Source organism: Lampris incognitus, chromosome 2 (assembly GCF_029633865.1).
Source record: "Lampris incognitus isolate fLamInc1 chromosome 2, fLamInc1.hap2, whole genome shotgun sequence".
Lineage (NCBI taxonomy): Eukaryota > Metazoa > Chordata > Actinopteri > Lampriformes > Lampridae > Lampris > Lampris incognitus.
The window spans coordinates 44,770,032-44,787,060 of NC_079212.1; the positions used below are offsets into that span (position 1 = coordinate 44,770,032).

A 17,029-nucleotide genomic window follows, 5' to 3' on the forward strand; every position below is an offset into this window, starting at 1 on the left:
GTGTCCTGTGGATGCATAGTGTCTCCTGTTCAGTCTAATGTATGTGTGTCTTTGTCCACGTCTGTGACTAAGTTTGTGTCTTCATTTGATGGCTGGGAGAGCTTGGTCATGTGGGCCAGGGACCACAGCCCTGCCTGGAGCTTTGCCTGAAGAGGTAACACTGAGGGCAGTTTGACAAGACACGGAAGTGGGGCGGGCTAAGCTAACTGCTAGCCCATGCAGACCAGCAGTTCTGATAACACCGAGGGCGGCCTGGCGGAGGCCTCGCCTAGCCTTGACCGTGTTTTTAGTGTCGTCGTGTGGAGTGCGAGGAGGTGTGTTGAAGGTGTCTGGCTGGGAGAGCTAGCATTAGATCACTTGGGGGATTCTGGTCTGCCGCATCCGGTGGGCCCAGGGACCATGGCCCCTGCCTGGAGCTGTGCCCAAAGAGGAAACGCCAAAGGCAGTCTGACAGGATGTGGAAGCGGGGCAGGCTAAGCTAACTGCTAGCCCATGCAGACTGGCAGTTCCGGCAGTCATCTTGGCTGGCGATCGTTCTCCTGGACAGTGATTTTTTTTTTGTTTGTTTAGTTTGGATATATGTGTTAGTTTGGCTATATGTGTTCTTGTAGTTCTTGTAGTTTTTGGACGTGTGTTTTTGTCTTTGTGTTGCAGTGCTGTGGGCTGGGGCAGATGATGTTTCGTTTCATTTCGTGAGTGCCCTCAAACCTACATTAACATTGCATTTTCTCCCCCACTCGCCCTACATACATCGGATTAGTTGTTCAAACCTAAAACAAGTACGCCCATTTCCTGAAGGTGAAAGTGACAGCCTTTCCCCCCCCTTCGGTGTTTACAGTCAACAGGTCAATGCATGTGTTTCTGCTGTATGTACAATCCCGAGTTCTCCCGTTCTCACACACACACACACACACACACACACACAATAGGTGCCCTGTGAACCAGGCTTTCTCAGACACTGATACTCGTTCATCTTACTCCTTAAGTGAGTTGTTTGTTCCTTCCTTCATGGTACTGATGCGTTAATTACTTCGCACTCGCTCAGTGAATTCCAATGATGTCTGCATCAGGTGGAGAATATTTTAAGTGTCAACTGCGGCCCATATTATGATATAAATTCTCAGAAGCTCTCCGACGACGGAGGCTCTTGGAATGCTGTTCAACACATATTTCTCGCTCCGCTACCTATCTAGCAAGGACGTTGTCAGGCAGCTGATTTACCAGTGTACTGATACAGGAGTAAGGAGAGGACTGAATAAAGACAGAGAGAGAGACAGATCCTTGCTGAAAGAAAGGAGGAACTAAGCCCGGCAGGTAAAACTGCTCATTTCCAAGAAGAGGGGTGGTGAGAGATACAAGTTAATGAGGTACGGCAGCCAGGTGAGCGCCTGAGAAGTATATAAGGAAGACAAAGGGGACAGAAAAAAAGTCAATAGCATGTCTTTTTCTAAACCACAGCAGGTGCTAGCCCATGAACTAAGCTGCCCCATCTGCCTTCAGCTTTTCTCTAATCCGGTGGTTCTCCCCTGCGGTCACAACTACTGCCTGGCTTGCATCCGCCAGGTCTCTGATACAGCAGGGGGGACTGACGGAACCCTTCCACGCTGCCCCGAGTGTCGCGAGGAGTACGGGGGCATGGAAGCCCTGCAGAAGAACTTCAAACTCTGCAGTATTATCGAGGGCTACAAAGCCAGTGCACCTCCATTAGACGGCCACCCACAGATGGGGAAGAGCGTGGAGGTTGCCTGTGACCAGTGCATAGAAGGACACACGCCGGCTGTGAAGACCTGTCTGAGGTGCGAGGTGTCCCTGTGTGCCAGGCATCTTCAGAGGCATAACGAGAGGGAATCCTTCAGGTAGGCTATGGAAGTTTTTATTGGACCTAAATAGTTGTAACCCACAGAAGACAATCCACGATGCACAAATATTTCACTATCCACAAATATGTATTTTATTTGTGTCGCGTCAAGTCATATCCACACAAAAAAAGCAGAGCGATTTGCAAATACGTACAACTTACACTGTAAACACGTATTTTAATTTCATATAAAAATGTTTTATGTTTCACAAATATAGTTTCACCACAGCAAATACATCTTTATGCATTTGTGGATCCATTTGTACTTTTGAACGGGGGGGGGGGGGGTTGCGCATTTGTGGGTCGCTTCTTGTCAGTTTGTGAGCCACGTGAAATCTGTGACTTCCCTCCTATTTGTTTGCGGGTTTTTGTCCAATTCGTACCGCAGCAGAGCCGAGCCGGACTCAAACCCAGGCCACTGCGGTAAGGACTCAGCCTTATGTGGTACGTGCTCTACTGGGTGAGCCACCGGGGCGCCGGTACTGATCCAAACAGCCAAATTTCCCTAAGCACCAAACGCAAGATGAAGAAAAGTCTCTCTTCTTCCCCACCAGTAGAGGAAGTTTGTTTAGTTTGTTGCACAGTGATCACACGTTCAAGAGGAATATTCCCAGTCAGTCAGTCAGTCAGTGCACCATGAATTGTTAATTAAAAAGCTTAAACCACCTCCCTTTACCTTGCCAGTAATCGTCATGAAATGGTCCCTGCAGTGCACAGAAAAACCCTCCGGGTAATAGCCCTATCAGGTAACCCGCAACAGATCTGTAGCAAAAATCCACATATGTGAGGTACAGTTAGTAACTACGCCAGCAGGTGGCGACATTTCCTCACATGAGCTGACGGTACTATCGTAAGGGGACTCCATAAAAACTCCGTAAAAACATGCCCAACTGGCTGGACTCCATCTTGGCCACCCAAAAACTGAGGGGGGGGGGGGTGTCTGTCTGTGGAGTGCAAGAGAGGGGCGTAACGTGAAGGGGGCGTAACTTGAAGCAGGGGGCTTAACTTGAAAGTTGTCCAAATGACAGAACCACACGAGATGTCAAAATGAGTTCTTGTTGGCGAGATGAACATTTCTTCTCCCCTCCTGATTCAATTACACCGGCTTCCTGCGTCACAGTGGATTAACTTTCACATTTTATTATTAACATTCAAAGGTCTTCATAATCTATCCCGTTTATCTGACAGACCTCCTTCAGTTTTACACTCCATCTCGCTCCCTGTGGTCCTCACCAGCAGGTCTGTTGGCACTACCAGCCATCAACCTCAGCACAACGGGTGCCAGGGCTTTCTCCTCTAAGCTACTGCACCCAAACTTTGGCACTCCCTTCCCCGTCACATCTGCGTACTGGACTCCATTACAGAATTCAAAACTGCTGTTAAAACCCACCTTTTAAAACTAGCATACTCACTTTAACTACATTATCTGCTCTTGATTTAAGTCCTTGCTGAGCTATGCTCTGTTGCTTATTGTGTTTTATTGTTGATTGTACTGGAGTTTTTTTTTTTACTGCTTTGTTGGTTGTTCTATATATGATGTAAGGTGCCATTAAATAAAATGTATTTGAATTAAAAAGTACATGTTTGTGGATAGTGAGGTATTTGTGGAACATGGTACATATTTTTGGATTGTCTTCTGTGGATTACAATTATTAAAGTCCAATAAAATCTTCCATATTCAGGTCCCATTCCATCATTGAGCCCCAGAGAGAGCTGGGGTTAAGGGGTTGTACCACCCACGGACGGCCCCTGGAGTATTTTTGTTCCAGCGACATGACCTTGCTGTGCGCCACGTGCTTCATCGAGGGGTTTCACCAGAAGCACGATGTTCTCACGTTTGATGTCGCTGAAGAGGAGATGAGACGAGCGCTGGAGAGCCGCTGCAAGGTACCACTGTAGTGTTCTCTGTGACTCTGACATGTACTAGTCTATAAACATCACAGGTAGATAGATAGATAGATTGTGATTAGACTGTATTTAAGTGTTAGTACTCTAACAGAGCAGATGCTTTCCAACACCAGTGTACAATAAAGCAACCGCACATGCACGCCTTGAAAGACATACACACATCAGTTTACTCAAGAATAAAGGTGAAGCTGGAGAGAAAGAATCTTTCTAAGCATTTAAAGAAGGTTAGACATTTGGGGAGTAGGTGGAATAATGTTTGTCTGGTGGGCTTGCCAGAGGGTTTGAAGGGCCCTCGCCCCACCGAGTTTGCGGCCCAACTCCTACAAGATCTACTTGGACTTGATGACAACCCCATACTGGACCGAGCCCATCGTGCCCTACGATGGGCCCAAGGATGATGGGCCCAAGGATCGGGCCCAAGGACGGGGAACCTCCCCGTCCACTTGTTATCCGAGTAAATCTATTTCAAATTCGGAACCAAATCCTGCGCCGAGCTGGGGAAGCTTCTCCTCTCTCACACAACGGTATGAGGATCTCAGTTTTTCCCAACCCCCCCCAACGGTGACTGGGAAACGGGCCGGCTTTGCTAAAGTGGAGAAGGAGATTCACTCCTGCCCGAACAGTACGTTTGGACTTCTCTACCCGGCAGCATTACCCATCACCTTGCCCAGTGGACAAACTAAATTTGAAGATCCGGCATTGGATTTTGTTGAGAAAAACATAAAGAAAGTATGCACTTCAGATACTTCTATGGCTTGTGCCCTGTTTCTCAAGGGTCGCCACAGCGGATTTTAGTTTCCATTGGTACCCTGTGAGGGCACAGCACCGATGACGGCTGTTGTTAACCCGGGCCTCGACCGATCCGATCAATCTGAGTCGCTCCAGACACTGTTTAGCGGATACGCTAATTGGCTAAGTAGCCGTTGCTGCGAGTTATAAAGACTACATTTCCCATTCACATCGGCTGCCTTGTTTTAGTAACGTTGTCACTGGTCTGTGGTTGCAAGGTGATTTTTTTTTGTAGTCTTTTCCTTTTCTCTGAAGTTGTTTACTGTGATTACTTGAATGCACCTTGGCTGGTTAGAGGTGTATAATTACCTTAGTTGCAGAAATTATAACCCCGCGGGTGCCTTTTCTAAACGACACAGCTGATTCTTACGCTGCAAGTTCATCCTGCTTGTGTCTTTACTGTTTACAAGATTGCTTATATGCACTTTTGATGTTTAATTGTGTATATCTCATTCAGTTACTAGCACATGTAATAATAACACCTTTTCTTGGGGTCATAACTAGTCGCGGTTCTTTAAGGAATGCCCACATAGTTGAAGGTACACTGATAATAGAGCCACTATGAGGCGTGACAGTTTGTACCATTGAGGGGAGGGTTGCGTGCATCCAGTTTGAGGGATGCTTCTGCAAGAGTCTGTGTGGGGTGTGGGGGTACATACAGTGCATCCAGAAAGTATTCACACCCCTTCACTTTCCCCACATTTTGTTATGTTACAGCCTTATTCCAAAATGGATTAAATTCCTTTTTTTGTCATCAATCTACACAGAATACCCCATAATGACAAAGAGAAAAAGGTTTTGTGGAAATTTTTGCAAATTTATTAAAAATAAAAAACTGAAATATTACATGTACATAAGTATTCACACCCTTTGCTATGACACTCAAAATTGAGCTCAGGTTCATCCTGTTTCCACTGATCATCCTTGAGATGTTTCTACATCTTGATTGGAGTCCACCTGTAGTAAATTCAATTGCTTGGACATGATTTGGAAAGGCACACACCTGTCTGTATAAGGTCCCACTGTTGACAGTGCATTTCAGAGCAGAAACCAAGCCATGAAGTCAAAGGAATTGTCTGTGGACCTCCGAGACAGGATTGTATCGAGGCACAGATCTGGGGAAGGGTACAAAAAAATTACTACAGCTTTGAAGGTCCCGAAGAGCACAGTGGTCTCCATCATTCGTAAATGGAAGAAGTTTGGATCCACCAGGACTCTTCCTGGAGCTGGCCGCCCAGCCAGACTGAGCAATTGGGGGAGAAGAGCCTTGGTCAGGGAGGTGACCAAGAACCCGATGGTCACTCTGACAGAGCTCCAGCGTTCCTCTGTGGAGATGGGAGAACCTTCCAGAAGGACAACCATCTCTGCAGCACTCCACCAATCAGGCCTTTATGGTAGAGTGGTCAGACGGAAGCCTCTGCTCAGTAAAATGCACCTGACAGCCCGCTTGGAGTTTGCCAGAAAGCACCTAAAGGACTCTCAGACCATGAGAAACAAGATTCTCTGGTCTGATGAAACCAAGATTGAACTCTTTGGCCTGAATGCCAAGTGTCACATCTGGAGGAAACCAGGCACCTTTCATCACCTTGCTAATACCATCCCTACAGTGAAGCGTGGTGGTGGCAGCATCATGCTGTGGGGATGTTTTTCAGTGGCAGGAACTGGGAGACTAGTCAGGATCGAGGGAAAGATGAATGGAGCAAAGTACAGAGAGATCCTTGATGAAAACCTACTCCAGAGTGCTCAGGACCTCATACTGGGGCGAAGGTTTACCTTTCAACATGACAACGACCCTAAACACACAGCCAAGACAACAAAGGAGTGGCTTCAGGACAAGTCTGTGAATGTCCTTGAGTGGCCCAGCCAGAGCCCAGACTTGAACCCCATTGAACATCTCTGGAAATACCTGAAAATAGCTGTGCAGCGACGCTCCCCATGTAACCTTACAGAGCTTGAGAGGATCTGCAGAGAAGAATGGGAGAAATACCCCAAATATAGGTGTGCCAAGCTTATAGCTTCATACCCAAGAAGACTTGAGGCTGTAATCGCTGCCAAGGGTGCCTCAACCAAGTACTGAGTAAAGGGTGTGAATACTTATGTACATGCAATATTTCAGTTTTTTATTTTTAATAAATTTGCAAAAAATTCTACAAATCCTTTTTCACTTTGTCATTATGGGGTATTGTGTGTAGATTGATGAGAAAAAAAAGGAATTTAATCCATTTTGGAATAAGACTGTAACATAACAAAATGTGGGGAAAGTGAAGGGGTGTGAATACACTCCGGATGCACTGTATATGTGTGTTTTTGTTTTTTCTTTTTCCATCAGTCAGGTATCTGTTTTATGAATTGCTGCAGACCATCACTCTAGCCATTCTATAACATTTCCAACACCTAGCTATGACCCAACCAAATTTAACAGCGTTGTCTAATGGGAGAGACATTAAATTCACTCGCTTTGGGGGCGTCTGGGTAACGTGGCGGTCTATTCCATTGCCTACCAACACGGGGATTGTTGGTTCGAATCCCCATGTTACCTACGGCTTGGTCGGGCATCCCTGCAGACACAGGTGGCCATGTTTGCGGGTGGGAAGCCGGATGTGAGTACGTGTCCTGGTCAATGCACTAGCGCCTCCTCTGGTTGGTTGGTGGGGGCGCCTGCTTGGGGGGGGGACTGGGAAAATGGCGTGATCCTCCCACGTGCTACGCCCCCCTAGCAAAACTCCATGTATTGGAGGAAGCATGTGGTAGTCTGCAATCCTCCCCTGCTTGGCAGAGGGGGTGGAACAGCAACCAGGACGGCTTGGAAGAGTGGGGTAATTTGCCGAGTACAACTGGGGGAAAAAAAGGAGGGAAAAAATTCACTAGTTTTAGCTGTAAAGGGCTCAATAACCCTACAAAACATAGCAAAGTATTACACCATCTCCACCACCTGGGTGCCCACAAAATCTTTTAACAGGAGACTCATCTCAAAGCCTCAGATCATTTGAATTTGGGGAGGGGTTGGGTAGGTCAGACTTACCATTCCTTATTTCTGGGCAAATCAAGAGGTGCAGCTATTCTGCTGCATAAATCTGCTCCCTTTGTTCATTCAAATTTTATCTCTGATCCTAATGGTAGATTCATCATAGTTGCTGGCCAGATTCATGATACTTGCGTGGCTTTGGCTAACGTTTATGCTCCCAATTGTGATGATGATGCTTTTTTTAAACATTTATTTCTTGACGCTCCCTGATATGTCTTCACACTAATTAAAGGGAGGACACTTCAACTGCTGACTTAAACCTCAGTTGGATCATTCTTCCTCCAATGTCTGCACGCCTTCACAGTCTGCCAAGAACTTTTTCTGTGAAGTGGATAGCCTGATCTTGGAGTTTATCTGGCACAAGAAGGTTCCTAGGCTGTGTAAACATTATTTGCAAAGGCCTAGGCCACTTGAGGGTTAGCTTTACCGAATCTCAGGTTTTATTATTGGGCAACCAATACTAGGATTTTTAAATACTGGCTTCAGTATGAGGCCTTTGATCGTCCCCCGACGTGGCTGGATATAGAGGTAAACTCCACCAAACTGGTATCACTGAAGGCTCCAGTACACTCTCGTATTCACTCTTCTGTTTCTCCCTATACTAAAAATGTAATTGTTAAAACCTCTGTTAGGATCTGGGTTCAGTTTAAGTGATATTTTGGTCTACAGTCATTTTCTACCTATAGCCCATTAGCTGCTAATCATGTTTTCCCTCCTTCCCTAGCAGACTGTGCTTTCTTTATTTGGTCAACTCTTGGTGACAATACTTGTATATTGATAAGGTTTTTGCATCCTATGAGCACCTTTCGCACAGAATTTCACTTCCCAGGCAACATTTTTTCAGATATTTACGGGTCTGTAGCTTTGCCCGTAACACGTTCCCCATGTTTCCCAACCTACTCCATGAGTCCATTCTAGATGGTTTTCTGACACCAGCCCCAACCCTGAAAGGCTCAATTTCATATGTATACAACCAAATTAATCTTTTACGTCCAGAGTCATTTAACTCTATGAAGACCTTTTGGGAGGAGGATTTGGGAGTGTAAAGTGGTACACCGTACTTGTCTAAGCTCTATGACGGTGTATCACCAGCCTGTGATAGGTGTCAGCAATCCCCTGCAAACCTCATACACATGTTGTGGCTTCGCCAATCCCTACATAATTACTGGACAGAAATGTTCAATACCCTGTCAGAGATAATTGGGGAAAAAAAGAACCAAATGCTCTCAGTGCTATGTCCCCCCAACTATTGTCTCCCCTCTCTAAATCCAAAAATGACATTTTAGCTTTTGTCACCCTACTGGCTAGAAGATTAATCTTGACCAGTTGGAAATCAGCTGTATCTCCCTCTCACACCCACTGGATGGGAGACATCCTCTGTTTTCTTAGATTGAGGGAAAAAAAATTCAGATTTTCATTAAGTGGCTCCTCCAATAAATTTGGGGAAATATGGGGTCCATTCTTTCAATTTGTTCAGAAAATGAATTCCCCACTTATCCCTGATTGAAGCAGCTTTTGCAGTTTAGATGGGTATTAATATTGAGTTTGTTGTGACGTGGGTGATATGCTGCTGCACTGACTGTCAGTGTCTACTATTGACACGGTTTATTATTAGCTGACTGAGGGTTTTTTTTTATTCGTTTATCTATTATTTGTATTTTGTGTTTTTTGTGGTTGTGTTGTTTGTTTTCTTAGTTTCTTTAAGTTGTTATGGTGTTGAGCAATAATTTGTCACTTTTTTATAATATCTCCATAGAAGGAATATATACTTTTTTACTCTTTATAAATGCTCTGATGACACAATTGTATGTTTTTTTTGCTAAACCCAATAAACAAAATTTAAATAAAAGTGGGGAGTGTTGAGTTACCCTGGCGGACTATTTCAACATCTGGGAGTACATCATACTATATAAACCAAGTTTCAAAAGTTTTTTATTTACTTGATACAATTGAATGACCAGTGTCAAAACACCAAAGAGATTTTTTTTGGTTACATTTAATGAGCAAGTCGTATTGATAGTGTGTTGCCAGGGGCATTTACAGTCTTTGAGATAATCCACAGAATCTAAAAGGCAAGTCGATTGCTTCCTGTAAGTCAGAACATTAATAAAAAAAGTTGTAATATTTACTACTGTTTTCTTGTCCTCATAACGACTGATAATAAGCAGCAGCCACTACTACTACTACTACTACTTTTGGCTGCTCCCATTAGGGGTCGACGCAGCGGCTCTAAACCTACCTTTTTACAAAGCCCTCTGTTCTATAATCTTTTAGTGTTTGTTTTAATCTTTTTTTGTTGTTGTTCTTATCCAGTATAAAGTGTCCTTCGGGTCCTTGAAGGTGCCATACAAAACTTTGTTTTTGTTGGATCGTCCATTTCCATCTCTTCCTGTCCTCTGTATCTTCCTCTGTCACACCAGCCACCTGCATGTCCTCCCTCATCACATCCATAAACCTCCTCTTTGGCCTTCCTCTTTTCCTTGCCTGGCAGCTCCATATTCAGCATCGTTCTCCCAATATACCCAGCAAGGGAATAATGAAGACAGGAGGTGGAGCTGGAGGTGGCAGAGTTGAAGATGCTGAGATTTTCATTGGGAGTGATGGAAGAAGGACAGCATTAGGACCAAGTATATTAGAGGGACGGCTCAGGTTGCACAGTTTGGAGACAAAGCAAGAGAGGCAAGATTGAGATGGCTTGGACATGTGTGGAGGAGAGATGATGGGTATATTGGGAGAAGGATCCTGAATGTGGAGCTGCCAGGGAAAAGGAGAAGAAGGCCAAAGAGGAGGTTTATGGATGTGGTGAGGGAGGACATGCAGGTGGCTGGTGTGACAGAGGAAGATGCAGAGGACAGAAAGAAATGGAAACAGATGATCCGCTGTGGCGACCCCTAACGGGAGCAGCTGAAAGTAGTAGTAGTAGTAGTAGTAGTAGTAGTAGTATAGCATGTTGTGTTACACAGAAAGGTTTTCATTGTCTTAAATGATGACAAGATTGAACTTGGTGCTTTTGGGGGAACCATATATAAAATAGGTCCTTTGCCATGTTCAACTGACTTCCCAGATGGTCTTTGAAAACAGCATATCCGCTGAATGACAAGAACGTATATGTATGACAAAACTAGCATGTTGACATGACTGGATTCTTTGTGTCTGTATCAAAGTGAAGACAAAAAAAATCTACGAGCTTAACTCAAATCACAGTACAGCAGAACATTTATTTGTGTGCAGACTTGTCCAAAAGTGAAGGCCAACCACACTGTTGTCTTTCTCACCTTGAGTGATCGAGAAATACAAACAGACAAAAAACATGTTACCTGTGAGGAAAAGAAAATCACCAAAAGTACTCCTCTATTCTTTTCCTTGTGTGGAGGTGGTGTCACGCAGACTGCAGCTGACGGAGAACCTCCTGCAGAAGGCAGCAGAAGAGAAAGGAGCCTCTGAAGCCGTAGGAGACAGACTGGTCAACAAGGCCGTGACAGTGATGGACAGCATGGCTACGCTGGTGGACAAGTAATATGCATCCCTCTACTACAGCCATACTTAGCAATAGGGGCTTTAAACCCATTTGCAATACGGACCCTTAAAGCAAAGGGGTACACTGCACACTAAAGAGAAAGTTGAAAAAGATTAATAGGTGGGAATAACACTGAACCATCATGGTATTTTTGTTGCAGGAGTACCAGCATACCTTTTAGGATTGACAGACAGAAAGCATAAAAAATTGTCAACAATACTGTCAGTGCTGGTTCTTTGGCACACCTAAATCAAACAGACCTGTCAATGTTACTAGCCGTAGCTGTCTTTGTCCTGCTATGCTAACACCACAGAGTACCAGCCTGCCATGCTTTTAACCTTTAAAAGGCTTTTAACTTGTAGTAGTCAGCAAACTCACTAAAATGCTCTAGGGTTTAGTTATTATTGTAATAGATCAGCAAGGGAGCTTTTGTAGTCCCCTATAACATCATAGAGTATATATAAGTTACGTATTGCAGAGTACTATTACAGACAAAGTGGGCAGAATGGTTTGGGTGCACCTGTAGAACTACCGCAATCTCTGTTGCCCCAAAATAACCTACAGTCCAACATTGTGGGTAATCTGATTTTACTGAATACAACTGCGAAGTATCTTTGATGCTCAGGTACAAGGGGCGACTCAGTGTGCTGCTGGGGGATGAGAAAGCTCAGCGGCGGCAGAGCTGGCAGAATGGCCTAACGGCTCTGGAGGAACAGCATCAACGGCTAATGGAGGCCCAGCAGAGTGTCTCACAAACCCTCACCGAGACAGACAAGCACATATTTATACACAGGTGAGTGTTCTTTTATTAACAAATCTGTTACTACTACTACTACTACTACTAATACTACTACATTTTGGCGCTCCAGTTAGGGGTAGCCACAGCAGATCAAACCTCCACTTTGGCCTTCTTCTTTTCCTCTTCCCCTGGCAGCTCCATATTCAACATCCTTCCCCCAATATACCCAGCATCTGTCCTCCACACATATCCAAAGCATCTCAATCTTGCCTCTCTTGCTTTGTTTCCAAACCGTCCAACCTGAGCGGTCCCTCTAATATACTCGTTCCTAACCCTGTCCTTCTTCGTCACTCCCAATGAAAATCTTAGCATCTTCAACTCTGCCACCTCCAGCTCCACCTCCTGTCTTTTCGTCAGTGCCACTGTCTCCAAACCATACAACATACCTGGTCTCACTACCATCTTGTAAACCTTCCCTTTAACTCTTGCTGGTACCCCTCTGTCACAAATCACTCCTGACACTCTTCTCCACCCACTCCACCCTGCTTGCACTGTCTTCTTCACCTCTCTTCTGCACTCCCTGTTACTTTGAACAGTTGACTCCAAGTATTTAAACTCATATGCCTTCGTCACCTATACTCTTCGCATCCTCACCATTCTACTGTCCTCCTTCTCGTTCACACTTATTGTGTTCTGTCTTGCTCCTACCGACTTTCATTCCTCTTCTCTCCAGTGCATACCTCCACCTCTCCAGGCTCTCATCAACCTGCTCTCTACTCCCACTACAGATCACAATGTCCTCCACAAACATCATAGTCCACGGAGACGCCTGTCTGAGCTTGTCAGTCGACCTGTTCATCACCATTGGAAACAAGAAAGGGCTCAGAGCCGATCCTTGATGTAATCCCACCTCCACCTTGAACCCATCTGTCATGTCAACCGCACACCTCACCACTGTCACATTGCCCTCATACACACCCTGCATCACTCTTACATACCTCTCTGCCACTCCCGACTTCCTCATACAATACCACACCTCCTCTCTCGGCACCCTGTCATATGCTTTCTCTAAATCCTCAAAGACGCAATGTACCTCTCTATACTTCTCCATCAATATTCTCAAAGCAAACATCACATCTGTGGTGCTCTTTCATGGCATGAAACCATACTGCTGCTTGCTAATCATCAACTCTCCTCTTAACCTAACTTCTATTACTCTTTCCCATATCTTCATGCTGTGGCTGATCAACTTTATACCTCAGTAGTTGCTACAGTTCTGCACATCGCCCTTATTCTTGAAAATTGGTACCAGTATACTTCTCCACTCCTCAGGCATCCTCTCACTTTCCAAGATTGTGTTAATCAATCTAGTTAAAAACTCCACTGCCATCTCTCCTAAACATCTCCATGCCTCCACAGATATGGCATCTAAACCAACCGCCTTTCCACTCTTCATCCTCTTCATAGCTGCCCTCACTTCCTCCTTGCTAATCCACTGCACTTCCTGATTCACTATGCCCACATCATCCAACCCTCTCTCTCTCTCATTTTCTTCATTCATCGGCCACTCAAAGTACTCCTTCCACCTTCCCAACACTCTCCTCGCTTGTCAGCACATTTTCATCTCTATCCTTTGTCATCCTAACCTGCTGCACATACTTCCCAGCTCAGTCCCTCTGTCTAGCCAATTGGTATAAGTCCTTTTCTCCTTCCTTAGTGTCTAACCTCTTGTACAACTCACCACACACCTTTTTCTTTGCCTTCGCTACCTCTTTCTTTAGGTTTTTCCACATCTCCTTGTATTTTTGTGTACTTTCTTCATCCTCTGACTATCTCACTTCTTCTTTGCCAACCTCTTCCTCTGTATACTTTGCTGTATTTCCTCATTCCACCACCACGTCTTCATCTTCCTTCCTCTGTCCTGATGACACACTCAAGTACCTTCCTAGCTGTCTCCCTCACTATTTCTGCAGTGGTTGCCCAGCCATCCGCAACTCTTCACTACCACCCAGTGCCTGTTTTAACTCCTGTTTGAACTCCACACAACAGTCTTCCTTCTTCAACTTCCACCATTTGATCCTGAGCTCTGCCTTCACTCTCTTCCTCTTCTTGGTATCCAAAGTCATCCTACAGACCACCATCCGATGCTGCCTAGCTACGTTCTCTCCTGTCACCACCTTGCAGTCTCAATCCCTTTCAGATTGCGCCTCCTACATAATGTATAGTCCACCTGTGTGCGCTTTCCTCACTTTTATACATCACCCTGTGTTCCTCCCTCTTCTTGAACTATGTATTCACCACAACTATTTCCATCCTTTTCACAAAATCCACCACCAACTATCCTTCCACATTCTTCTCCTTGACACCATACCTGCCCATCACCTCCTCATCATCTCTGTTCCCTTCACCAACATGTCTGTTGAAATCCACTCTTATCGCCACTCCCTCCTCCTTGAGTATACTCCCCACCACTTCATCCAGCTCACTCCATAATTCTTCCTTCTCTTCCATCTCACACCCAACTTGTGGGGCATATGCGCTGATAACATTCATCAACACAACTTCGATTTCCAGCTTCATACTCATCACTCTGTCTTACACTCTCTTCACCTCCAGCACACTCTTGACATACTCTTCCTTCAGAATTACCCCTACCCCATTTCTCCTCCAATTTGCACCAAGGTAGTAGAGTTTGAACCCACATCTGATGTTCATAGCCTTACTTCCCTTCCCCCTGGTCTCTTCCACACACAGCATATCCACCTTCCTTCTCTCCATCATATCAGCCAGCTCTCTCCCTTTACCAGTCATAGTGCCAACATTCAAAGTTCCAACTCTCACCTCCACACTCCTAACCTTCCTCCTCTCCCGCTGTCTCTGGACATGCCTCCTCCCTCTCCTTCTCCTTCTCCTTCGCCCAACAGCAGCATAGTTTCCACCGGCACCCTGCTGGCCAACAGTACCGGTGGCGGTCGTTGGTAACCTGGGCCTCGACCGATCTGATTTCTGATCCGCGTATTTGATTTGGCAAAGGTTTTATGCCAGATGCCCTTCCTGACACCTCCCCCCCTCCCATTTATCCTGGCTTGGGGCCAGCACAAAGAATGCACTGGCTTGTGCATCCTCAGTGGCTGTGTTCTTTTGTTAACAATTATGTTTTTCAATGTCCTTCTTTTATAGCATCGGTTGTACATATTATGTACAAAGTCAGATTATGATAGCAACGAGTACAATCATAATGCTTATTGGTGCATTATAAGTGCATGCCACATGGGTTCAGGCCTTATGGCAGCGAATTCAAGTATGGCTAAGGACCTTTACTGGATGTCATCCCCCTTTGCTCTGTTTTCTGTCTCTCTCCACTATCCTGTCAATAAAAAAAAAAAAGAGGCTTCAAAATAACAAAAGAAATGGAAAAACATTTCAGCTCACATATACGAACGTGTATACAGGACGCTACATCACAATATGAGTGCCTCAGCAGAAACATTAACCAAGTGAAGGGGACATGAGATCCAGACCTATATAAAAGTCCTCTTGTCATAATAACAGAGAGCGCTGGACTCGTGTATTGAAGAAAGGCTCCCGGGTTTTATAAAACACATTGTTTTTACAGTGCAATAATTATCTTTCAGATCATTTTAGAGGCATATATATTCAAGTATGACCCTGTGCTGGCAGCTTTGGATGGCTTCTTATCTGTTATTCATTGTAAAAGAATTCATAAGGTGGCGTCTGGGCGGCGTGGCGGTCTATTCTGTTGCCTACCAGCATGGGGAATCACATGTATGGGAGGAGGCATGTGGTAGTCTGCAGCCCTCCCCGGATCAGCAGAGGAGGTGGAGCAGCGACTGGAATTCATTTCATTTTCTTACACAGTGTTAAGATACTACAGAGTTATATTGTTTGCTTTCCCAATTAGCAAACATGAAGGGTCCATCCATCCCCATGTCAATGCCCCAAATCTTGTTTAGTTCTTGAGGAATGCCCTGTCAGAAATTTTGTATTTCACAACAAAACTACAAACAGTGAGTAAGACTACCTGTCTTTATTTCTTATTCAGGACACAAACACAGGAGAAGTTTTCTATGAGTGTATATGCTTTTTTGGACTTTAGATATATTTGCAAGACATACATTTCTACAGACTTCAGTAAAGATCGGCAAGTCAAAGTAAGAAAAAAAGCAAAGAAGAGCATAAAATAGCAGGGCAAAGAAGGGAAACCTGAAATATTGTTTATGTTTATGTTTATGTTTATTTATCGGGATCCCCCTTTAACTGTGCCCTAAAGCACGCTAGTCTTACTGGGGTCCACATAAAAACAATACATTTAATACATACATACATTTAATACATACATTTAAAAACAAGACAGAGAAAAACAAAAATAGCAAAAACCTACGTTAAACTTTACAGTACACATAAGTCATCATCCAACAGCAAAGAGGCATACATAAATATTGCTTCTCATTCCCAGGTTCCTGCTCATTGAACCCCAACTGAGGGACATCATCACAGGCGCCATTCATTCTAAGATACCCTCGAAGTCCCCTCTCAACACCAAGCAGCTTCAGGTGGGCCTCCGGACGCAGGACTTCCGCTACGAAATGACCCGTCTCCTTGAGACCCTGCATATCCTCCTCAACCCCCTGGAGCTCACGTTCAGCCTCTGTACCGTCCACCCCAGCTTGACGCTTTCCAATGACCTGCGCACCGTCAAGTACAGCCCCTCCAAACAGTCTTACGGGGAGCACCCGGAGCGTTTTACGAGCGCGCCCCAGGTCCTGTGCAGCCAGGGCTTCTCAACAGGGGAGCACGTATGGGTGGTAGAAGTAGGGGAGCAAAGCATGTGGTCCCTGGGGCTGTGCTACAAGAGCATCCCGCGCCGCGGTGACCACAGCCGACTGGGCCACAACACCGTCTCCTGGCGACTGCAGTGGAAGAACAAGAAGCTGACCGCCTGCCACGCCTCCTCCAACGTAGCACTGGGGAACACCACCAATCAGCCGGTGAAAGTCGAGTTGGCACTGGATTATGAGGGTGGGACGTTGATGTTTCACAGTACCAAAGGTCACAGGGAGCACCTCCACACTTTCAGGGCCGTGTTCAGAGAGCCGGTGTACCCGGCGTTCAGCATCCACTCAACCACTCCAGAGTCATGGATCACATTGCAGAGTGATGTGTAACACGAGA

At 45.3% G+C, this 17,029-nt stretch overlaps 1 protein-coding gene across 1 annotated transcript; it reads left to right on the forward strand.

Annotated features, from left to right (window-relative positions):
- Positions 1–1,351: 1,351 nt before the first annotated feature.
- On the forward strand, positions 1,352–17,022 carry LOC130108428 (E3 ubiquitin/ISG15 ligase TRIM25-like). The gene is made up of 5 exons (XM_056275343.1): positions 1,352–1,856; positions 3,541–3,745; positions 10,954–11,093; positions 11,723–11,890; positions 16,314–17,022. The coding sequence occupies exons 1-5, from the start codon at positions 1,438–1,440 to the stop codon at positions 17,020–17,022; spliced, it is 1,641 nt and encodes a 546-aa protein (XP_056131318.1). The 5' UTR covers positions 1,352–1,437.
- The last annotated feature ends 7 nt before the right edge of the window (positions 17,023–17,029 follow it).